The sequence below is a fragment of the Pelophylax lessonae genome, assembly GCF_965119305.1.
Source record: "Pelophylax lessonae genome assembly, chromosome: 4".
In the NCBI taxonomy this organism is placed as follows: Eukaryota; Metazoa; Chordata; class Amphibia; order Anura; family Ranidae; genus Pelophylax; species Pelophylax lessonae.
The window spans coordinates 513,001,824-513,027,183 of record NC_138771.1 but is presented as its reverse complement, the minus strand read 5'-3'; the positions used below and the strand labels follow the sequence as shown (position 1 = coordinate 513,027,183).

The 25,360-nt window shown below is 45.1% G+C and overlaps 1 protein-coding gene across 7 annotated transcripts in view; it reads left to right on the top strand.

The window, feature by feature from the left end:
• The window catches only part of CNOT4 (CCR4-NOT transcription complex subunit 4), a 218,867-nt gene that overhangs the window by 140,449 nt on the left and 53,058 nt on the right, over nt 1-25,360 (top strand). For all 7 annotated transcript variants that reach the window (XM_082255051.1, XM_082255049.1, XM_082255046.1 and 4 more), the window contains one exon: nt 22,916-22,973. In XM_082255051.1, the coding sequence (XP_082111177.1) occupies nt 22,916-22,973 (58 nt within the window). The remainder of the gene's footprint in view (nt 1-22,915; nt 22,974-25,360) is intronic.

Genomic DNA, 25,360 nt, shown 5'->3' with positions numbered 1-25,360 from the left:
GCATGCCAGGAAAGGGGAGGGGACGAGCGAGCGGCCCCACCCCCCCTGGATCATACCAGGCCACACGCCCTCAACATGGGGGGGTGTGGGTGCTTTGGGGCAGGGGGGGCTCTGCACCCCGCACCTCAAAGCACCTTGCCCCCATGTTGATGAGGACAAGGGCCTCATCCCCACAACCCTGGCCGGTGGTTGTGGGGGTCTGCGGGCAGGGGGCTCATCGGAATCTGGAAGCCCCCTTTAACAAGGGGGCCCCCGATCCCGGACCCCCTCCCTATGTGAATGGGTATGGGGTACACTGTACCCCTACTCATTCACCCCATAAAATGCAGTGTATGGAAATAACGACAGGAGACGTTTTGGAAAATTTATTAAAAATCTTCATCCGGCTCTTGTCCTCTCCGGGGGTCTTCTCCTCTCCGAGGGTCTTATGCTCTTTTGCTGTCCGCCCTTCTTGTCTTCTCCTCTCCGGGGTCTTCTGCTGTCTTCTGCTCTTTTGCTGTCCGCCCTTCTTGTCTTCTCCTCTCCGGGGGTCTTCTGCTGTCTTCTCCTCTCCGGGGGTCTTCTGCTGTCCGCCCTTCTGCTGTCCAATCTTCTTGTCTTCTCCTCTCCGGTCTTCTGCTCTTTTGCTGTCGGCTGTCCTTCTTCCTCCGGTCCTCCTCCTCCGACGTCTTCAGCGATTATGCCGGCCTCTGGTCTCTGCAGCTTATTATATAGCCATTAGGGGCGTGGTCGCCAGATGACGTCATCGGGAGACCACGCCCCCTTGTGTCACAGATGGAGAAGACAAGAAGATTGGACAGCAGAAGGGCGGACAGCAGAAGACCCCCGGAGAGGAGAAGACAGAAGAAGACCCCCGGAGAGGAGAAGACAAGAAGGGCGGACAGCAAAAGAGCAGAAGACAGCAGAAGACCCCGGAGAGGAGAAGACAAGAAGGGCGGACAGCAAAAGAGCAGAAGACCCTCGGAGAGGAGAAGACCCCCGGAGAGGACAAGAGCCGGATGAAGATTTTTAATAAATTTTCCAAAACGTCTCTTGTCGTTATTTCCATACACTGCATTTTATGGGGTGAATGAGTAGGGGTACGGTGTACCCCATACCCATTCACATAGGGAGGGGGTCCGGGATCGGGGGCCCCCTTGTTAAAGGGGGCTTCCAGATTCCGATGAGCCCCCTGCCCGCAGACCCCCACAACCACCGGCCAGGGTTGTGGGGATGAGGCCCTTGTCCTCATCAACATGGGGGCAAGGTGCTTTGAGGTGCGGGGTGCAGAGCCCCCCCTGCCCCAAAGCACCCACACCCCCCCATGTTGAGGGCGTGTGGCCTGGTATGATCCAGGGGGGTGGGGCCGCTCGCTCGTCCCCTCCCCTTTCCTGGCATGCCGGACTGCATGCTCGGATAAGGGTCTGGTATGGATTTTGGGGGGGACCCCACGCCGTTTTTTCGGCACGGGGCTACCCTCAAATTCCATACCAGATCCGAAGGGCCTGGTTTGGAACCTGGGGGGGGAACCCCACGCCGTTTTTTTCCCCATTTTGGCGTGGAGTTCCCCCTCAAGATTCTCACAGTGCAGGTCGCACCGCAAGTCGGATCACCCCGATCCGACCTGCGGTGTGACTTCCATTCAAATCAATAGGCTCCCGTAGGGAGCCATTGATTTTGAATGGAAGAAAAAAAACGTATAACGTGGCTTAACGCACGTTAAGCAACGTTATGGAGCCTTATGGAGCCTTTAGCAGCGTCAGACGCTTTTTTGCAGCTTGACGCTGGAGCTCCTGAACCCACAGTTCCTGGGTTTTTTTTGGAGCTGTAAAACGCCTATGCCACTTGGAGCTCCTAAAAGCTCTATGTGTGCATGAGGCCATAGAATAACATGGATGGGCGTTCTGCAGCTGCAAAAAAAAACGTCTGACGCTGCTAACAGCAGCTGTAAAAACGTCCAGTGTGCATGAGGCCTTTGAGCACATTTACCATGTTTTTATTCGTTTTATCTTGTGAGTACCCAGTATGGTAGATGTTTAATAAAGTACCAAGTCTACTGCACTTAGAGTGGCGCTTTTCTTCTTTTCCAGTATCTTGCAAGTTTTCTTCTCCACTTGAGATTCAGCTGCCTTCTGGAGCGCACAGACCGGTGTTTCTTATGGACTTTTTGGACTTTTCAGTACACCATCCAGGTCCGTTCATCTTCCCATAATATTTTTAGGAGGCTATTGAGGTTCACTGTTAAGTCCTGTTGCGCCAGTTCATTTATGTTCATACTCCTCATAGTATTAATATTCATTATAGTGATAAAATAAAAAGGCACAACAGTGAATAAAAAAAGGGGGGGTGCCCCACCTCCTCTCCATTGTGAAAATATCGGTGTTTCCCATACTCCTCATAGTATTACTATTCATTATAGTGTAAAAAAAAATACTGTGCTCCCATACATTTAAGCTATGTTACAACCCTTAGTTTCTCATATTCTAAATAGTATTTTTACTCAAAAACCTTCTACTAACCAGTGGTAAAAAAGAAAAAAAAACACCCCACCCCATGTTGATTAATATATTTTTAGTAATTTTTTTCATCAATACATATATTCTTTTATCTCTTCATTCCTTTCCCTCGTAATTAACATCAATCTATACTTCTATAATCCTCAGAATATAATTTTACCCGTAATTCATCATAGATCAGAACAGTCCAAGATAATTTTAGTCCTCAAGATATCTCTTCTTACTCCTTTCCAAATCCCCCCCAATTAGCATTCCCAGTACCTTCTTTATTCTTTTAATGAGTTATCTCTTTATTCACTCGCCCTTAGCCATTCTTGAGCTTGCTTGATTATTAAAATATGACTGTTCCTTTGTCCACCTCTCTTAACCTCGCTGGAAAGGCCATGGAATATTCTATTTTATTGTCTCTCATCCTTCTCTTAAGATCATTAAAGGTTGCCCGCTGCTATTGCAATTTCAAAGAATTATTCAAAAATATGTAAATTTTACTTTTTTCATACTGTAGAACACCCTTCTGCCTTGCCTTTCTTAGCACCAAATTTCTGTCTCTACATTTCAGCAATTGTGCCAATAATGGCCTAAGAGGGGCCCCGGGTAGTGAGGCTTTTGCAGGACCCTATGGGCTCTTTCCACTGAAAATGCCAATGAAAATTCAGCTTCTGGAAAAGTGTCTTTTAACCATTGTTCAACAAATATACTCGGATTTTGACCTGCTTTCTCAGCTATTTCTATAATCCTTATGTTATTTTGACGCATTCGATATTCCAGATCATCTGCTTTTTGCTGCTACATTGCTATCTGCTTGTCCACTTTTGTATTTTTTTTTTTTTTTGTCTGTCGGATTTACAATATCTTTTAAGGGTAATATCTTATTTTCCACTTCAGCCACTCTTTCCCGGATTTTTTGCAAATCGTGTCTAAGCAGTCCAATATCCACTTTTATCTCTTTTTATCATTTTATCAGACAGCATAAAATTTACTTGAGTGAATTGCATCCATTATCTGTGAATTGAAACTTATTTTAGACTGCTTCTCCATTCTGTCTGACTGTGGAATATTTAGGGTGGCTGCCTTGTGAGTGTCCCCACTTGGTGGGCCACCACTCCATGTCTGTGGAGGACTACGGCCGCCATCTTGCTTTTCCACCCTGGAAAACTCCCTAAGTCGATATATCCTCTAAACTGCTGAAAAGTACAATGATCAATCCGTCACTCAGGGTACAGCATTATCTTGCTTATTCAATAGGTTCAAAGCAGCTTTAAATAAGACAGGGCATCTCTTTTTAGCGGGGAACAGGCATTTAAGATTATAACTTTTAATCCATATTGAGGCAAGTTAGTTATAGCTGGGCTCAGTTGTGCACCTCTGCAAATGTTTAAACTCAATGGTGTTCAAACACAGCAGAGAGTACATCCCATTCCTCCCTTAGCTAATAGACAGTCCATTTACGCCAAACACAGTGCTGCTTTGCTGCTCACCTGCATTTCGTGAATTTTTATTTATTTTGTATTTTTTTTTCAGTGCACTGAGCCCAGCCATTTGTGATAAGATGTGTCTTCTGTTCAGCCTCACAGCCTCCTTTCTCCTGGCAGCTCTCTCCATTGCTGTATGTGTCTCCCTCCCATCCCTCCCATCCACCAGCTCTGCGGGGGCTCCTTCAGACAAGTTCAGCCAGCAGGGAAAGCCATATCAGCCTGTTATCAGCCAGAACCAATAAATCCTCTAACAAAGCAAGCCTTTCTCAGCTTTGGGTCTGCCTGCCTCTCCCATATGGTATTCAGGAGACTTCAGCTGCATCATGGAGCTCTCACTAACTGCATCTAGCCATGTCAGTGCAAACCACACCCCCTCCGGCTGTCTCCCATCTTTAGCTAATCAAATTATTAGAATTTTAGAATTTAAGGCCAGCCATAGACTGTTCGAATCTTGGCCTGTTCAACAGGAACTGGCTGAGATTTGAACTTTGTATGGGCAGGCTAAATGTATCAAGTTGATTGATTAACCAGCCTGCCGGATTTTACTTGAGAATATCGCTAGCGGCTACTAGCAATCAACTGTCTTCTCCTGGCAGGGATGGCTTCCCCCACCCCGAGAATACAACGGCTAAGCATTAGGGATTGCACCATAAGTGTTAATGGGGAGATTCATGCTAATTTATTGGCCACCCATGGCTGTAGGAAAGAAATTTGCACCGTCTATACATTACAAATTGAAAATAACTTGGCAGATGTTTTCAGGAGCTGGTCCATGTGTGGAGGCACGTCGTTAATGATGATATCCAGGCATGACTCAAATTGACCCCCAAACCTCTCTCCTCTGGATTATGTACCCGTGTTATTTTTCTTTGATTTGCTTGTGTTAATTGTGCAGTACAGGACACCGTACTGCACAACATTTTTTTTTTTCTTTACCCCCTGCTGACCTAGTTGCCAGTCCTGCACAGTTAAAGTACTCACCTGCCCAGTGGATCTAGTGTTCTTGCTGAAATTGGCTTCTTTTCTCTCAACCACTGCCCAACCCCCTTTCCCCCATCCTCCTCCTCCACTTGGAGAAAAATCTATTATTGTACCTGAAAATCTACCTGTGCCTGGGGTGAACACAAGCACTCCAATCCCAGAATTTATTCTGTGCCTTTCATTCTGGCCTTCCTACAATCAGGACTTGACCAGAACTTGGCCTTGAGCACTACCATAGGACAGGTTTCCACCTGGGCCATTCTTGGTTTCTATTCTCCTTGGTTTTTATCACATTGGTCAGCTGTGTCTGAGTGAACGTCCCTCTTGTAAGCAACCATTTTTCATTCCAAACAAAGATGAGGAAGTCGAACACCCAAGATCATATTTTCTTATAAAATTGGTACTAATCTTCTACCTCAATGAAGACATAGTCCTGCCAAAGCACTCAAAGGAAATTGCTCTTCACTGCTTGAGTGTAGACGGAGCCACCAGTCTACTTCATAACAGCTTCTAATGGGAGGCAGACTTCCTATTCGTCCTACCCTCAGGACCTCTTAAGGGACATCCCGTTTTCAAGTCCACCATTGCTAGATGGATAGGACGACAACTCATCAGAGCTTATACTCTAAAGGGCTAAAATCCTCTGCGCTTTTATATGATCACTGCCCCGGTTTTGTGATTTTTTTTTTTTTTTTTTTTTTTTCTTGGCTGTTACAGCAACAGTCCTTTGTTGCCCACCTTTTTAAAGTTCTCCCAGGTAGATGTCCAATCATCTGCAGATGCAGCATTTGGCTGCAAGGTTCTTGCAGCTGCACGGTAAAGTTGTTTCCACACCCTTCTCATTCATTGCTTGGGGACATCCCAGGGTCTATGAATACTGTGTCCCTTTACTTTGATTTAAAATGAGAGGGATTTGACTAGCCTGTAAATTCCTTATCTTCAAGTACAGGACACAGACCATCCTCCCTTCTTTTCTGTGTTTAAACTGCATCACTAGAGGTCCATCACCCTTGGGACACTAGCAAAAAAAACTGAGGTCTCAAGAGTGATTTAAGGTTATAGGGGGTCCTGTCCTCAAAAGCTTGCCAGTGTCTAATCACCTGCAAAGTACCAGCCTATAACCCATGGTATATGAATACTCAGCCTCTCCTATACTGTACTCCAAAATATTAAATTTGCGGGTATGTTAAAATTCCTCTTACTCCCTATGACGTCCTTGCTATACTTCTAAAATTCTTTTAGGTACAGCATTATGAAGCAGGGATCAGAAATGACATTGGGGAACCCCCCCCCCCCCCAGAACTACATCTCAATAGAGTTTACAACCAAGTGTGTGGGCAGAGTTTTGTAAGTTGGGGCAGCAGCATTGTTTGCTTAAGAAGAACTGCCACAACCGGCTACCAAACTGTTCAAATCCAGGTGAAACAATGGAGAGATGTGAAAATGCTGCAGACATTTACCTTTTTTTTTTTTTTTTTTTTTATATCCCTGAACATACTGTGATTACAACCTCTATTTGTAAGTAGCATAATTATTTTGCCTTTTTATATTGATTCTATAATAGACGTGAGAGACAGTTGTTTTTTTATTCGGGGTCATGTATGGACAAACATCAAGAACTACACAGCTTTGTTTTATCAAAATATTTTTTATTTTATTATTTTACTGTGTCTCTATTGAAGAGATTCTTGACTTCTCTACCTATACTAGTTAACGCATACGGTGAGGGAGCATATCCCCTACAGAGACACCAATATAAACCTGACAGATTTGTTGATTGAGAGATTAAAGTTCAACACAGGGGCGTAACTACAGGGGTTGCAGGGGTTGCAATCGCTACCGGACCCCATGCTCCAGGGGGCCCGGTAGCAAACCAGTGGGTGAACTTTCAGGATCGCAAAGTTCACACTTGCGACCGGACCCTGGCATTGCACCACTGTGGGGAGGCCCCAAGATTGTAGGAAGGGGGCCCACTGCAGAACTTGTGAAAGAATCCTGCTGCGGGACTGAAATAAAAGGCCATGCAACGAGTGTAAAGAGCCCCAGGATTAGTGGGAAGAGCCCTGGGCTTGAAGGTAAGGGCCCCGGCCAGGGGTCTGGGGGGCCTTTCATGGTTTCTTGCATCAGGGCCCTGAAGGTTCTAGTTACGCCTCTGGTTCAACATTAATAGAGGTACTCAGAGCAAATTACTGTGCATTACTTGGCAACTTCAAGCTCTTAATGTGTTGTGGCCTGTTCAAGCTGAGCCTTAAATATTTGAGCTGTGGATGTTCTTTTACACTGAAACTGGTCCTTTGAGAGAGATTTTGTGTGTTTATTGTATTAGTAGTCATTCTATCTACTGTGTAGTCACATCTATTTTTGCCGTATACAAGCAGTCGAGGTACGGTATGCCTATAGTTGTGACATTTTCTCTGTATGTGGAAGCATTATGGTTCTATGAGGTATGTATGAGTTTTGTAAATGTGTAGTTTTTGAGTGGTGAGTGGCGCTCATTGTTGCGTGTATGGTATCTTTCATTAGGAATCCTGCATGATTAGGGAATTGCCCATACGTCGTAAAAGCCTTTTTTATGGGTTGCCTCAGGCTGGAGTTTACAGGATAACTACTTGCCAACCCCGTTATAGCTGAATGATGGCTACAGTACAGCCAGCTAGTTCTGGGGCGCCGTCATATGATGGCATCCTGTACCCGCGCTTCTCACACGCCCCTTTGGACTCGCATCCAGAAGTACCAGTAATCCCTGGCTCCACGGTACCCAGCGCATCACGGATCGGGGAAAAAGGCCAATCACAGCAGCCCTTTACCATGTGATCGCTCCGTCCAGTGATGGAGTGATCACTTGTCAACAAACCTGGATCATGCCCAGTGTTCCATTGTCCTGGTGCTCCAGAGTCTTCAAATGTGTGATAGGTAGTCAAGAAATTAGATATTTAATTTTATGCTCCTAGAACACCTGGATATGCTCCCTACATGTTGGGCCTCTCTACAGTGCCTTGCGAAAGTATTCGGCCCCCTTGAACTTTTCGACCTTTTGCCACATTTCAGGCTTCAAACATAAAGATATAAAACTGTAATTTTTTTTGAAGAATCAACAAGTGGGACACAATCATGAAGTGGAACAAAATTTATTATCTCTAAGGTCCGTTTAAAGCGCAGAGAGCATCATGAAGAACAAGGAACACACCAGGCAGGTCCGAGATACTGTTGTGGAGAAGTTTAAAGCTGGATTTGGATACAAAAAGATTTCCCAAGCTTTAAATATCCCAAGGAGGACTGTGCAAGCGATAATATTGAAATGGAAGGAGTATCAGACCACTGCAAATCTACGAAGACCTGGCCGTCCCTCTAAACTTTCAGCTCATACAAGAAGACTGATCAGAGATGCAGCCAAGAGGCCCATGATCACTCTGGATGAACTGCAGAGAGCTACAGCTGAGGTGGGAGACTCTGTCCATAGGACAAGAATCAGTTGTATACTGCACAAATCTGGCCTTTATGGAAGAGTGGCAAGAAGAAAGCCATTTCTTAAAGATATCCATAAAAAGTGTCATTTAAAGTTTGCCACAAGCCACCTGGGGGAGACACCAAACATGTGGAAGAAGGTGCTCTGGTCAGATGAAACCAAAATCGAACTTTTTGGCAACAATGCAAAACGTTATGTTTGGAGTAAAAGCAACACAGCTCATCACCCTGAACACACCATCCCCACTGTCAAACATGGTGGTGGCAGCATCACGGTTGGGGCCTGCTTTTCTTCAGCAGGGACAGGGAAGATGGTTAAAATTGATGGGAAGATGGATGGAGCCAAATACAGGACCATTCTGGAAGAAAACCTGATGGAGTCTGCAAAAGACCTGAGACTGGGACGGAGATTTGTCTTCCAACAAGACAATGATCCAAAACATAAAGCAAAATCTATAATGGAATGGTTCACAAATAAACCTATCCAGGTGTTAGAATGGCCAAGTCAAAGTCCAGACCTTAATCCAATCGAGAATCTGTGGAAAGAACTGAAAACTGCTGTTCACAAACACTCTCCATCCAACCTCACTGAGCTCGAGCTGTTTGCAAGGAGGAATGGGCAAAAATTTCAGTCTCTCGATGTGCAAAACTGATAGAGACATACCCCAAGCGACTTACAGCTGTAATCGCAGCAAAAGGTGGCACTACAAAGTATTAACTTAAGGGGGCTGAATAATTTTGCACGCCCAATTTTTCAGTTTATTTGTTAAAGTTTGAAATATCCAATAAATTTCGTTCCACTTCATGATTGTGTCCCACTTGTTGATTCAAGTGATTCAAAAAAATAGTTTTATATCTTTATTTGAAGCCTGAAATGTGGCAAAAGGTCAAAGTTCAAGGGGGCCGAATACTTTCGCAAGGCACTGTATGTGGCCAGACTGTAAGTCTCACACATGGTATTGCCATAACCAAGAAATGTAGCAGAATGTATTTTGGGGTGTAATTTTTGATATGTACACGCCATGTGTTAAAAATATCTTCTAAATTGACAACTTTTGTGTTTAGAAAAAAACATTTTTTTCACATTTTACATTACTTGTGGAAAAAATGACATGTTTAAAAGACACATTATGCCTTATATAATATACATTGCTGTGCTTGCTTTCCAAAATAGGGTAATTTTGTGGGTATTTCCATTGTCCTGGTGCTTCAGGGACTTAAAGTGTGATAGGTAGTCACAGGGCTCGACAAAACCCGGGCGCCAGGTCGCATTTGCTTCCAATGGGGAACTGGCCGCCTCTTGTGGTGGCCGGGAGTAATGACTGTTGTAATGACTGTTTCCACTGCATTGGAAAGGTAACTAACTGGACAGGGAGATGGTAATGACATTGTTCTCAATGCATTACCATCTCCCTGTCCAGTTAGTTACCTTTGACAGGGAGTGTGGTTATTATTTAATTTATTTTTTTAAATGTAAAAAAAAAAATAAATGATATTTTTTCTTTTTTTTTAATTATTAAAAAAATAAAATATTTCTTTTTTTTTTTTCCAATTATTAAAAAAATTATATATATATAATATATATTCTTTTTTTTATTTATTTTTTTTCCTCATCGCCATGCCACAGCCGAAGGCCCCTTTCACACGGGCTGTCTGATCATGTCCGCCTGTCAGTTTTTCAGGCAGACCTGATCGGACTCTTCATTCTCCTCTATGGAGCAGTAATCTGCCGCCATCTAATCCTGTCCGCCAAAAGCAGACGGATGGTGGTTCTATTTTCTATCCATCCCGTGGATCGGATCAGATGGCATCGGATGGAAAGAGACAGTCTGTTTTCATCCAATTGCGCTATAGAGAGTGGGGTTCTAGTCATATTTATGTGTAAATTTAGTATCCGTTTTATTAAATAAAGCTTGGTTGTTAGTTTAAAAAAAAAAAAACTGGCTCCTAACTTTTCTAGCTGGCTCCTAGATTTCAGGAAAATTTGTCAAGCCCTGGGTAGTCAAGAAATTAGATGTGTAATTTATGTCCCTAGAACACCTGACGGTGCTCCCTGAATGTTGGGCCTTTGTATGTGGCCAGGCTGTGAAAGTCTCACATGTGGTATCGCCATATTCTGGAGTAGCAGCAGAATGTGTTTTAGGGGGGAGTAGTTGCAAGTATGCATATGCCATGTAAGAAAAATAACTTGGTAATATGACAATTTTGTGGGAAAAAGAAAAGAATTGTGGGAAAACAATCACAGCTTCAAACAGGTAACCATTCATCTTACCAAAAAACCTTGGAATGTCTACTATCCAAAAAGGGGTTTGTACTGTCCTGGCTTGTTGGTGTCTCAAGAAATGAGATAGGCTGTCAGTAAATCAGGTGTAATCAATGTTGAATAAATGGCACCATAGACTCTCACAAAGACCAAATAATATAGACTGATTTGGGTTATTTTTTACCAAAGATATGTAGTAGTATAACTTTTAGCCAAAAATTTTTGAAGAAAATTTACTAATTTGAAAAAAAACAAAATTTTAACTGAAACAAAGAAAAATGTGTTTTTTTACAAAATTTTATTTAAGCTAGTACAATGTAATTTCTTAACACTGGGAGGAGCTAGATGACATGACATGAGGGAGATGGACTGTCAGTCCACCTTTCTGGGTGGAAAGGAAGGTAAGACATAGGTAATGCAATTTGTACTTAATGGATCCTGATACCCTAGCAAAGGCTGATCTGTGCTTGAAAAAGGGACAGGGGAGCTCCTCTGGCTTTATTCAACCAACATCTCTATCAGTTTTTAAAATACCTATAAAAATACTGTGTAATCCAGAGATTGTCACACCTGTGTGGTGTGCTGGATTGTGTTTCCCTACTGTTAGGTCTAACCTGTCCTGTACTTCCACAAGGAAATATGTTTACATGGCATGCACATTCATATTTTCAGGTTTACAGTAAGGTAAGCCGAAATGTATTGACTGACTTTAGAAGAGTGTCTTGGAATGCGCTAGCAGTTTGCTTATTGATTCTTTGTGCTCCCTAGATTTGCTGTTTTCAGATGTACACAGTAAATCTGATCTTTTTCTTTGTAAGCTCTCTAAATAGGAAAAAATATCTTCGAGGACCTGTACGCTGAAAGCTGTGCTTCAATAAGCCAAGGAGAGGCCAAAGGGCAGTTAAACAGTATTTGTGGTCACCCTGCACAGCTGAGCTTTTTCACCATTGCTGACTTGCCGTGCCTTGTTCTACACTGTCTCTGTCTGGAGGTGACTATCTTGGTAGAGGAAGGACTTTGCTTTACATGCCAGGTTGTTCTCTTTGATGACTGGTGGTCTAATGACTGGTGGGGTAACCATCAAGGAAAAAGTAGGAGTGGTGGAGGAATCACAGATCCACAGAATGATTGAAGATATTCTTTAAGAACAGTAGTGACATCCTCTAAATCCAGTGAGACTAGTATTTAGAGACAGCGGTGCCTTAGATGATCTCGCATTGCAGGTGTGTACAGCTATGGGGCTCTAAGAACAGGAAATGCATTGCTATTTTTTCGTGAAGAGTTCAAGACAAAGGGTTAATCTTTCACGATATGATAAACCTAATAGTTGTTCCCTTTTAAAGATGACACATTATCACTTTTTGATTTCTGGTCTTTCAAATGTTAATCTGTGTACGCTTGTATTATGCGACATTTAGGAACAAGTTTTGCAGTGAGTTTGTTTTTTTGTTTTTTTATCTGCCTGTTCTGAAAGTCTCCTGCTTGCTTGTTGCTTGGATTCAGTGAGTAAATCAAAGTCTGTTTTATTTTGCATTATATGCATATGAACTTTCTGTATTTTTTGTTTTGTTAGACTAGCCATACATAAAGATTTCTCTCATTCAGCCTGTCGGATGAGCAAAAGAAATCTAATGGATTCCTCTATCCACAGAAAACATCATTGATGGAGGGATCTCCACTCCCAGCTTGTTGTACAGTGCCTTGAAAAAGTATTCACACCCCTTGAAATTTTCCGCATTTTGTCATCTTACAACCAAACATGTAAAAGTGGAAGGAAAATGATAAATGGTTTTCAAAAATGTTTGCAAATATCTGATAAGTGTGGCATGCATTTGCATTCAGCCCCCTTTACTGTTATACCCCTAACTAAAATCAATTGCCTTCAGAAGTCACCTAATTAATTGAGTCCACCTGTGTGTAATGTAATCTCAGTATAAATACAGCTGTTCTGTGAAGCCCTTTAGAGGTTGTTTAGAGAACCTTAGTGAACAAACAGCATCATGAAGGCCCAGACAGGTCAGGGATAACGTTGTGGAGAAGTTTGAAGTAGGGTTAGTATATCAAAAAAATATCCCAAGCTTTAAACAACTAACATAGCACTGTTCAATCCATCACCTGAAGATGGAAAGAGTATGGCACAACTGCAAACCTACCAAGCCTTTGCCAACTACCTAAACAGACAGACAAGGTAGGGCAAGGAGAGAATTAATCAGCGAAGCAGCCGATAGGCCCATGGTATCTCTGGAGGAGCTGCAGAGATCCACAGCTCAGGTGGGGGAATCTGTCCACAGAACAACTATTAGTCGTGCACTCCACTAATCTGGCCTTTATGGAAGAATGGCAAGAAAAAAGCAATTGTTGAAAGAAAGCCATAAGAAGTCCCGTTTGCAAGAAGCCTTGTGGGGGAACACAGCAAACTTGTGGAAGAAGGTTCTCTGATCAAATGAGACCAAAATTTAAATTTTTTAACCTAAAAGCAAAATCCTATGTGTGGCGGAAAACTAACACTGCACATCTCCCAGAACACACCATCCCCACCATGAAACATGGTGGTGGCAGCATCATGCTGTGGGGATACTTTTCTTCAGCAGGGACAGGCAAGCTGGTCAGTCATGTTATGGAGAAACATGGTGGTGGCAGCATCATGCTGTGGGGATACTATTCTTCAGCAGGGACAGGCAAGCTGGTCAGAGTTGATGGGGATATGGATGGAGCCAAATACAGGGTAATCTTAGAAGAAAACCTGTTTTCTCTTGCGTCCTCTGATAGTTGCCGCCCCTCAATAGTCTTCACCAATGGGTATTGACCTCTTATCCATAGGAGCAAGCTAGGCATAAGACTTGTTAAAAATACAATTTGCATAGACACACCTGTAGGGGGCTGTCCCACTGGTCCAATACCCCCCTGCTATCAGCATTCCCAACTCAGTTTGTCTTTTGCCTAGTTAGGAGTAAGATAGGCTATCCCTGTGCTGGGCTTACAGTCTCAGCCTTTCTTCTGTTTTATTATTTTTATTTCATGTACAAGTGTTTTCTTTACACTACTAGCTTTTTATTTGTTTCCTGCGCTTAGTTAGTCGGATCTTCGGAAGACCACAGCGTTTGCGGAGCTGGGAATCGGACTGGTTGTCCTGGTGTCCCAGGACAGTGAACCTTATGGAATCCCAGCCCGCCATCGAGCGTTTAGCAGGCTATGCGTACGCCCTGGCCTCAAACGACCTGTCCCTGTCCTCAGGGACAAAAGCCCGCCAGGTGGCCACCTCGCTAGGATGTCTCAACCGCGGTTTCCTTGCATTGCTAGAGTCCTGTTTGGCTGACGGCACCCCCGCCATCTGGGGTGGGAGGCTTCCTGTCTCAGAGAGGCGCCCACGCCATCATGGAATGGTGAGTACATTCTGTGTGGGGCCTCTGTCTGGGGATGACAGTCTGCTGGTGTCGGTGCTCTCCCCTCATGTCTGTGTGTCTGGGGCTCGCATTCCTCCTGGTCCTTGCGGGGGCACTATCGAGTCCAGGACGCTCTGTGGGGGATTTTAGGGGTCCCTAACCCCTGTGGCACTGTTTTCTGTGTTTTTTACTGGGGTACAGGCATGTATGGGCGGACTGCAGCGGTGAAATACCGCGGGGTCCGCCATTTTGGGTATGGGCGGATGCTCTGGCTTCACTGAGGGCACTTCAGCAGCCATTTTCTATGTAGTGTATCGCGCCCTTCGGGCACCATCTTGTGTGTGGCACGTTTGCTTTATACACGTTTGGCGGCCATTTTCCCGGAGCCTCCCATTGATTCCTATGGGCAGCCATTTTTCTTTACCCGAGTCCTATTTAGCCTCTAGCGGTGTAACATCACTTCCTTTCCTCATGCAGACGGATCGTCAGCAATCGTGGTAAAACTTCTGGGGGTCTTTTATTGCTGTTTTTTGGGGGATATCTCCTGGCTATCAGTTTTATTCCTACCTGTGGGGTATTTCAGTCTAGTTCCTATTGCGATGCATTGCGGTGGGGTCGCCGCTATCGCAATTTAAAGGGCCAGCGCCATACCAGCTTTTATGGAGTCCCAGGACAGCAAATTCCCCCCAGCTTTGGTGGATGATTCAGGTACGTCTGAATCATCTGCGATTTACTGCTGCACTTGCGACTTTAGCGTCCAAGGTGGATCTATTGATGTCTGAGCGGGCTTCTCGAAAAAGGCCTAGGCTTTCTCACTCCTCTGATTCAGAGTCTGATATGGTTGCAATGGACAGCGTACCCCCTGAAGGGTCTCAGTCCTCTCAGTCAGAAGGGGAGGCGGAGAATGTGGAGGGGGATGATTCCCCCCCTGGGACGGCCAGAGAACGCGCTGCTATGTCTGCGCTTATTACCGCTGTAAAAGATACACTGCATTTAGAGGATGAGCCCAACCTGCCGGGTAAGCGGTCTCCTTTTGGGAGCCGTAGAACCCTGAAGGCGGCACAAGTGTTTCCTTGTCCCGCTGAGTTTCACGAAACGGTGAACGAACAATGGCGCAATTTGAAGCGCAATTTTGTGGTACCAAAACTGTTTCAGCTCCATTACCCCTTTGCGTCTCCTACAGATTCGCGCTGGTCCGTGGCCCCTAAAGTGGATCACACGGTGTCCAGGTTGAACAAGGCCACTCTTATGCCCACGGAGGATTTTCCGGTGTTTAGGGACCCTACAGATAGGAGGATGGAATCTCTTGCTCGCCACTCCTATATGGTGGCGGGTTCCTTGATGAAACCTATTTTCGCCTCCGTCATGGTCTCTCAGGCTGTGGTAGATTGGGCCAAGGTGCTCAGACGCACCCTTGTGGCTGATTCCGCCCCTCCTGCTACTTTGGAGATGGTGGACCAGATTATTCTGGCTGTTCTGTTCCTGTGTGACGCGGCCTTGGATGAGGCCCCTTTAGCCGCACGACTATCTGCTGTCGCGGTGATAACCCTTCGATAGGTATGGCTAAAGAGCTTGTCGGCTGACCAGACTTCCAGAAAGACGGTATCTGATATCCCTTATGCGGGGAATCGCCTTTTTGGGGACTCCCTGGACGAATTGGTTAAAGGGCAAGAGCACTCTGCTGCCCCAGAATCCCAAGGGTAAGTTTTTCCACGGCAAGCGGCGCCCGCCCTTTAGACCAAATCAGGGGTCATTTTGTGCCTTTAAGGCACAGGACAAAGGCAAGTCCTTCAAAGGCCATGGTGGCCAGAAGAAGCCTTGGGCGGGCAAGTCAAAAGCCGCCCACGCTGGCACGGCGGCCCAGTCTGCCTCGACCTGAAGGGACGCCCTCACCGTTCAAGGGGTGGGGGACATCTGCGCGGTTTTCTCGAACCTTGGCTGCTCCGGATTCCGGACAGGTGGGTACAGGAAATCATTCGGTCAGGTTACAAGATCGAATTCCTTTTGCGTCCAGTGGACAGATTCTTTCCCTCAAATCTTCATTTGACCCCAGATCATTTACAAGATCTTCATCGGGCGGTTCAGGATCTCCTCGCCCAGGGGGTAATCGTCCCGTGCCGCATCGGGACAGATTTCGGGGGTTTTACTCGAATCTGTTCACTGTGCGGGTTCAAAAATTCCGCATGGAATCTCTCCGCTCGGTGGTGGCCTCCCTGTGCCTGGGAGATTTCCTGGCTTCCATCGATCTCAAGGGTGCGTATCTACACATCCCCATATTCGAGGGTCATCAGAGGTACCTCCGATTCGCAATCGCGGAGGAGCACTATTAGTTTGTGGCATTACCTTTCGGTCTCGCTTCGGCTCCAAGGGTGTTTACCAAAGTGTTGGCTCCTTTTCTGGCCCTGTTACGGGCGCAGGGAATTGCGATCTTGGGATATCTGGACGATCTCCTCTTAAGATCGAATGCCAGCTAGTGTCTGTTACGCGATCTGTCAACCACGGTTCAGACGCTCCAGGAGTTCGGGTGAACCATCAATGTTCAGAAGTCGACTTTGTCACCTTCTGTTCGCCTCCCTTACTTGGGGATGGTCCTGTATTCCGCCCAAGCAAAAGTCTTTCTGACGGAGGACAAGCTCCGGACTCTACAGAACGAGGTCAGGTCCCTCAGGGACAACAAATCCTCATAACTCAGGACCTGCATGCGGTCCCTGGGGTTGATAGTGTCGGCCTTCAAGGCGATACCATTTGCACAGTTCCACACACGATCTCTTCAAGCGGAGATTCTGGCCAGGTGGGACAGGCATCCTCATGCCTTGGAAAGGAGGATGTCTTTGAGCCACAAAGCCAGAGAGGATCTTCTGTGGTGGCTACAGTCTCCGGCTCTGACGGAGGGAAAATCCTTCCGGCCGTTGTTGTGGACGGTGGTCACCACGGACGTCAGCCTGTCTGGCTGGGGTGGCGTTCTGGGCACTCTGTCTGCCCAGGGCACTTGGTCGGAGGAGGAATCCTCCCTGCCAATAAACATCCTGGAACTGCGAGCGATCAGACTGTGCTTGCTCCGTTGGATCATCTTTGGGGCCGCCCTGTACGGGTGCTGACGGACAACGCCACTGCGGTGGCTTACATCCATCACCAAGGGGGCACCAGGAGGGCCCAGGAAGTGACCAAAATTCTGTCTTGGGCCGAGACGCAGGTCCCGGCGATTTCGCAGTTCACATTCCAGGTGTGGAGATCTGGCAGGCCGATTATCTGAGCCGCCAGACCCTGGACCAGGGGGAATGGTCCCTGCATCCAGAGGTATTCCGGATGCTGTGTGCGCGATGGGGATCCCCGGATGTGGATCTGTTCGTGTCTCGGCTAAACAACAAGGTGGGAAGGTTCGTGGCAAGGACGCGCGATCCTCTGGCAGATGCCTCGGATGCGCTGGTGGTGCCTTGGAATCAGTATCGCCTGATCTATGCCTTCCTCCTGATTCAGTTGTTGTCCAGGTTCCTTCGCAGGTTGGTCTCGGAACCGAAGTTGGTGATTCTGGTGGCCCCGGACTGGCCGCGCCGGTCTTGGTACGCGGACATCATGAAACTGGTCGTCGAGCCTCCATGGCGGCTCCCGTTACGAGACGATCTACTGTCTCAGGGGCCGATCTTCCATCCTGCTTTACAGTCGCTGGCTTTAACGGCGTGGCTGTTGAAAGCCAGGTCCTGAGAGATCGGGGTCTCTCGTCATCTGTCATTCCTACCCTGCTCAAGGCTAGGAAGGCTTTGTCCGGTAATATCTAATACCGTACCTGGAAGGCTTATTTTGCCTGGTGTGAGTCCAAGGGCGTCCATCCTCGCTCTTTTTCAGTGGCGAGGGTGTTGGCCTTCCTGCAATCTGGTGTGGACCAGAGTCTTGCGCTGGCCACGATTAAGGGTCAGTTGTCTGCACTGGCAATCCTTTTCCAGCGCCCCTTGGCGTCAAACTCTGATACGCACCTTTGTTCAAGGAGTGCGTCATTTGGCTCCTCCTGCCAACTTGGTCTTCTCTGCACACCTTCGACAGATGCTTCCTTTGGCCGCAAAGTTCTGTGCGTGGCAGTGCCTTGAGGGGGACTTGGCTTAGCCTGTCCCTATCTGTTGGGGTTTGTTTTCCCCTTTGTTAAATTTGCTTTCCTGGGTTTGTTGCTCCTGTTGAGCTGTTTTTGTTACCCAGAGTTTACCTTTCTGGTTCAGATAAGGTTCCTTTCTCTGACCTGGGTGCTGCGTTGCCTTTTGTGACGGTTGCGCTTCCCACCCCCTCATGTCTACACTGCTTTGGGACATCCCATTGGTGAAGACTATTGAGGGGCAGCGACTGTCAGAGGACGTAAGAGAAAACTGAATTTTTGTAAAATTTTACCGTAAAATTCCTTTCTCTGAGTCCTCTGACAGTCGCTACCCCCGCCCCTCTTTTGGGGTTTTTTGGACTATGTACTGCTTGCTACCAAACTGAGTTGGGAATGCTGATAGCAGGGGGGGGTATTGGACCAGTGGGACAGCCCCCTACAGGTGCGTCTATGCAAATTGTTTTGTTTTTTAACAAGTCTTATGCCTAGCTTGCTCCTATGGACAAGAGGTCAATACCCATTGGTGAAGACTATTGAGGGGCGGCGACGACTGTCCGAACTCAGAGAAAGGAATTTTACGGTAAGATTTTACAAAAATTCAGTTTTGCGAGTCTACAAACGACTTGACAGGACTTGAGCAGGACAACAATCCTAATCCTACAGCAAGAGCTACAATGGAATGCTTTAGATCAAAGCATATTAATGTTAGAATGGCCCAGTCAAAGTCTAGACTTGAATCCAATTGAGAATCTGGCAAAACCTCTAAAATTGCTGTTCAGATGCCCTCTATCCAATCTGACAAAGCTTGAGCTATTTTACAAAGAATGGGCAAAAATGTCCCTCTCTAAATGTGCAAAGCTGGTAGAGACATACTCCAAAAGACTCGCAGCTGTAATAGCAGCGAAAGGTGGTTCTGCAAAGTATTGACCCGGGGGCTGAATACGAATGTACACCACACTTCTCAGATATTTATTTGTAAATAATGTTGAAAAACATTTTTATTTTCCTTCCACTTCACAATTATGTGCCACTTTGTGTTGGTAGATCTCATAAGATCCTACTAAAATACATTTATGTTAAAAATTGTAATGCAGACAGGGCCACCCACTGCTCAATTTTTAAATTCAGCAGGAATCCGCAAAAATTTAAGGCATGTATTGTCAACTATAGGGTGGGAGCCATTTTTCTACTCTCTGATGAAATGTAATGATACTGTATATTAAGTGCAGCTGTTTTTTTTTTTTTTTTTTTTTTTTTTCTTTCTTTAGCAAACCTCTTTATTTTGGGAAAGTCCTGCCAAAGTGCCTGCTTTTAGTCAAGATGCGTTGCTGCATCCCTTCCTTTTAGCATTTGTATCATTTGATCATTGTAAGCCATTGTTGCCCCTAAAACACCCTCCTTTGGCCCTGTAATGATGCATGGTGTGGACTTAGTTCTAAACTCAGGAATTTTATTCCCTTGTATAATAGTGAAGAAGAGGGTCTTCTGACTAACAATACTATGAAGAAGACATTTTGTGGCATCTGAGCAGTATTCATATGGAGTAGAAATGCAAAAAGATATCAGCATTTAATACACTTTTTAATATAAAACAAGAGGATCAGAGATGTCCGCTTCAAGGTGAATTGGATTTAACAACTCTTAATGTCCCATGCAGACAAGTGGAATGGGAAAAGTTTCAGGATACTAGACACCTGCCCGGCATAGCCTCAGCCTCTAGATCTAACATTGTACGTGGAAGACGTACATTGCGTGGTGCGAGCCTTTTGGGGTTCTTCCTCGCTCCTTCTCGGTGGCTCGGATCTTGATCTTCCTTCATTGGGGGGTTGAACAGAAATTAGCCTGGAGTACCATCAAGGGCCAGGTGTTGGTTTTGGCGGTCTTCTTCCAACGACCTTTGGATACACACTCCCTAGTGCGTTTCTTTCTTCAGGGTGTCCAACATTTTGGTTCCTCCAGTGCGGGCTTTCTTTGCCACCTTGGGATCTTAATTTGGTGCTTTCAGCTCTACAGAAGCCTTCCTTTGAAAATATTCAGTAGATTCCCCTGCTTACACTGTCCCAGAAGGTGGCCTTTTTAGTGGCTATCACCTCTGTGCGCAGGGTTTCAAAACTGGCGGCGTTTTCTGACGTTCACCTTACCTGGTGATTCACAGGTATAAGGTGGCTCTTCGCCCCTGTGCGTCGTCCCTTCCAAAGGTTGTCTCTGATTTTCATTTGAATGAAGATGTGTTGCCTTCCCTGTGTCCCAGGTCTAAACATCTGAAGGAAATTGCCTTTCATGTGGCCTGGGCAATTATAGGGTGTACCTGGCAGCTACGGAGTCTTTCAGGGAGTCAGACTCTCTCTTTGTGCTCACAGATGAACCTCGAAAAGGGTTATCTGCTTCCTTTGTGACCATTTCCAGATGGATCAGACAGACAGTGGTTCAGGCCTATTCCATCAGGGGTCAGGTTCCTCTCTTCCCTGTCATGGCGCATTCTACTAGGGCGCTTAGTGCCTCCTAAACCTTCCATCAGGCGTCAGTGACGCAGATTTGAAAGGCGGCCACCTGGTTGTTGGTGCACACTTTCACAAAGTTTTATAAAGTGTTGGCATCTGCGGATGCTTCTTTTGGCCGCAAGGTTTTGCAGACTGCTGTTTAAGAAGACTTGATCCTCTTTGTGGGTGTATTGTTTGTTTGTTTCAGGTGGGCTCCAGTTGTTTGGTTAAGCTCCTGTTGCCTGGTTGGCTAATGTTTAGCCTTGGGAATTTTTTTTGTTGTTCCCACCCCTCATGTTTAACACTGCTTTGGGATGTCCCAATGTTTATGAATATTAGGAGCTGTGTCCGCCAATGAACGAAAGAGAAAATGGGATTTTTGACTTACCATAAAATCCATTTCTCTTTTGTTCATTGACGAACACAGCACCCACCCCTCTATGGAGTTAAAATTCTCCTGACACTGCTTGTAACAAACCTTAGTGGCTATATGTGTAGCCAGAATTTTCTGCCTATTGTCAAACTCCTATGGGGTGTGCAGGGTGTATAACCCAATGGTTTATGATCAAAAATCCAATTTTTCTATGCATTCTATTTACACTGCAACACAGCCCTGAGGTGCAGTGCAATGAGCTGCAGTAAAATGCAGACATGCTGCATTTTACTGTAGCATACAGGAAAAGATCACATGTCTCTTTACAGCAGTTCAAGGCACCACACTTCTATGCAGTGACATGAATGAAGTATTACTTTGTGGAGTTCAAACAAAGTTGACACAAAAAAATGGGTACTATATGATTTACTGAAACGCATCAGACTACCACTTACTGGGGACACACTGCAGCTGGATCTGAGAGGTTCCTGCGCACCTCTGTGATTTAATGTCGGCAGGGCAAACGGCCCCTATGCAGTACTCCAGGCAGATGAGAAAAATTTAGTGTAGCTCTGTATCTGTTCATTATTGCATTTGTTTAAATGGAAGCGGCGCCTGATCTTGACCTGGCATCAACCTCCTGTAAACTCTTGTACTGCAGAGCTCAGAGTGGGAGAGGAAAAAAAAATGGCACAAGAAACAATCAGGTGTGTTGCAGTGCTCATGTGCTAGCAAGAAACATGTTAATAAGAGGAAGAAGCTGACAGAGATGAGGTCCTTGGTCTGCTGCTTCTGTAACTGTCAAGTGATGGTCTGAGTGCAGCAGAGAAAACACCCCTCTTACCAGGTAGTTCAAAGGTAACCTGTCATAAAAGAAGTATGTAGGCTACAGTTTGAAGTCCTTAGTCCCAATCCTATGATTTCTGAGAAAACAAAAAGGGGGTGTCCCAGGGGAATTTGGATTGGGTATAGCTGTAGTTAGTATAGTAAGTGAAAAAGTACAGAAGTAGATAAAATAGTAGTATTTATTAATACATTTTAAAAAAAATGCACTGAAAGATGTTCAAAATATCATAGAATACATATACATAAAAACACAATACAATGGGAAACTGTGTTCAATTCCAAGGCATGCGAACCAGTGTGTGTGTGTGTGTGTGGTCACTAGCTCTTCATGCGAGGAAAATGTCCAACATGTTTTGGAATCTAACAAATGATTCCTTCTTCAGGGAATTAAGAACGGAACATGTGTATCACAATGTATCACAGATCAAGTTGTGTATTACTACACGCCAGATAGCCACTGAAAAATGCGTCCAAGGGGCTTTTTTGTGGGCCTGGTTTCAAACCGGTTTATCAAAGAGGTATTTTTTGGAAAAACCAAACCCCCATAGGAGTACAGCTGGCTGGGGGAAGAAAAGAAAAATATGGGAACGCCAGGGCACCTCCAGATAATGGCACCCTGATAACGCTCACAAGGAGCACAGCAAACGCAAGGGATCAGTACCCAGTAGGAGTATTTGGTTTGTATGGTGACAGCAAGGAGGGGAAAGCCTCTGTGGTAAGTAGTGTATCTTGGGGAAGGGGTAGTTGCTGGTTCAATCAAATACACCCGCAGTATCAAATTCATATTTCCAATCCTATGATTTCATTCCTTTGATTCATGGACTCTAAACACATATGCAGATTAGGCTACTGATATCTGGTCAGTAGCTCAAGACAGCCAACCAACAAGCTTTTTGAGAAGGAGATCATGAATGGTAGCCTCCATTCTACCCTCATAAAAGGTTTACATCACTTTCAAATGAATGACATAATAATGAGAAAATGTACACGCCCTATTTAGACATTAAAAACAGACATGTTAATTTTCTTTGTAAGCCAGCTTTAAAGTTTTTCACTTTTGCTTTTCATTTCAGTTCTGTTGACAAGTCATCCGAGTCATTAAGTATAGGAAACGGTGATAACTTACAACAGGTGAGTCATGATGCTTTGTTCTGACAAACTGGTTCATTCCTTCCCACATATGGAAGTTATTATGTGCATGATTATGAATAAAGGAATTATCCAACCAGGCAATAAAATCCGATTTTGAAATTGAGATTGACACTAGCCTGTTAATATATTTTTTATACAAAATTCCAGACAGATATAAAAGACACACATTAATCCAGGCCAGTTTCAAACAGAAAAACAGGGGAACTGTCAGGGTCACCAGGTATTTCACGCAAAGGAAGAAATACAGGAGAACAGGATACTTTTTAACACAAGTACATGGTAGACCATACACCTGTCGGGAATATGAAATGTTGAGGTAACATACTCTTTAGGTCCAATGAAGTATATGCCACCGTGTGGACTCATCTTTTATTTACATTTGACAGTTTTACTGAGATCCAGAAGTAAAGCTTTTGCTGTACTTTCCGTGCTCTGACTCTAGACCTTAGGGTCTCTGATACTGAAGCTGCAGACTTGTTGCAGTTGCTCCAACCACCCCACCCCCCTTACCCAATCACGTGAGATTTGGTATTATGTGAACCAATTCACAAAATACAAAACATTCTATGAATGGACAGCTAAGGGGAATCCCTGGCAGGCACACAACAGCTGCATCTTCCTGTGAGAGCACATAAACCTTGCTGCTGGGTAGAGGGGTTATACAATTTGATACACGATTTCCTGGTGGCAAAAACTAGAGTCCATAATCCTATCTCCCAATACTTTCCCCACACACAGAGGCACACCTGTCAAGGAAGTCCTCCTCCCCCGTTCTATTTGCCCTTCCCTTAGCTGTTTTAATTCAAAAGTTTATTTTGCTAAAACACTTGTATTGTAACCACTTGGCTGATCTTCTGCAGCCTCTGCACCCGCTTTCTGTTTACATGCATTTCAGCAATGGCTGCATTGCATTTGTCAGTGATTGTTTTCTGATGGTGACAACACTGGAAAATGCCTGTGTCCGCCATTTTTTGTCTTCATTGAAAGTTCATATGGCAGAGTGATGGCACAGGAACACAACTGAACAACAGGAACTGCCTTAACAAAGATCAGGGAGTGTTATTTTAAAAGAGAAGTATGGCCAAAGCTCTTCTGGCCATACTTCACTTCTATTTTGGGTCACAGGATTGCACTTAGTTCTGCGCACCTTTGACCCAGATTCGGCTGACAGCGGCCTAAAGCCCGCTGTCTGCTGATGTCACAGAGCTGGTCCAGGCTCTGCTGGGATACCAACAACAATATCTGTATCCACCCAGATGCCTGATTGGCAGCTGACTCAACCTGGTGCACCGCCAGTAAGCACTGGAAGAGGAGAGAGCAGAGAACCGGTGACTGACAGTCGCTGCTTTCTGCTTAGTGAATGCCGAGAACTTGCACGATCAGCAGTCATGTGATCACTCATTTCTTCATCTTAGAAACCGACTGATGCAGCATCAACATAAGTGAGGATATCTGTTTGGTTATGTTTTTTTTTTTTTTTTTTTCAATCCCACAATTTTCTTTTAGTTCCCTTTTTACACTTGTGTGACCTAAGTCGCGTGATTAACAGCAATTTATTGCTGCGATTTTCACTGGATTTGAAGCATTGCCTGTGTCATCTTGAGGTCTATGAACTTTAAAATGCATCAAAGTTGAACCAAAGTAGTGCAGGGACTACTTTGAAGCCGTTGCGACTTGAAGTTGCACAGATATGAAAGGTACTCAGGAAATCATGGCGTATGACTTGTCATGCGACTTTGCAGTCCCAAGTTGCATGACAAGTCGCACAAGTATGAAAGGGGCCATATGAAAAGCTACATATTTTAGAATAGTGAAAATTATGAAATTCTGTTTACATTTTCATATCGCCTAGAACCTGTTCTGTTTGGATTTACATTTACTCTAAAGCAGTGGTCTTCAAACTACAGCCCGGGGGCCAAATGCGGCCCTTTGCCTATTTTTAGCTGGCCCTTGGGGCACTATTTATTTCACTGACACCAATGAAGGCTACAATTCCTTCCAAAGATACCAACAATGGGGGACAATTCCTACTAATAAAATTAGCGATGGAGCACAGTTCCTCCAACTGACACCATGGATGAGGGATTGTTTACTCCCACTGATGTTGGGATGTTTTGTACTCCCATTGGCCACAGTCCTGCCCATCTAAAGTCTGAAGGACCGTAAACTGGCCCTTTGTTTAGAACGTTTATAGACACCTGCTTTAAAGAAAGAGTTCACCTTTCTGAACATGTTACACCCGTATTTAGGGTGTAACATGTTCAGCAACCTCCCTCCGCACTCCCATTTTCATGTGACAGCAGGCGGGGGGTCCTCTCCCTGCACATGTTGTAATATATTGAAAACGGCACAGCTGTATGGGGTTC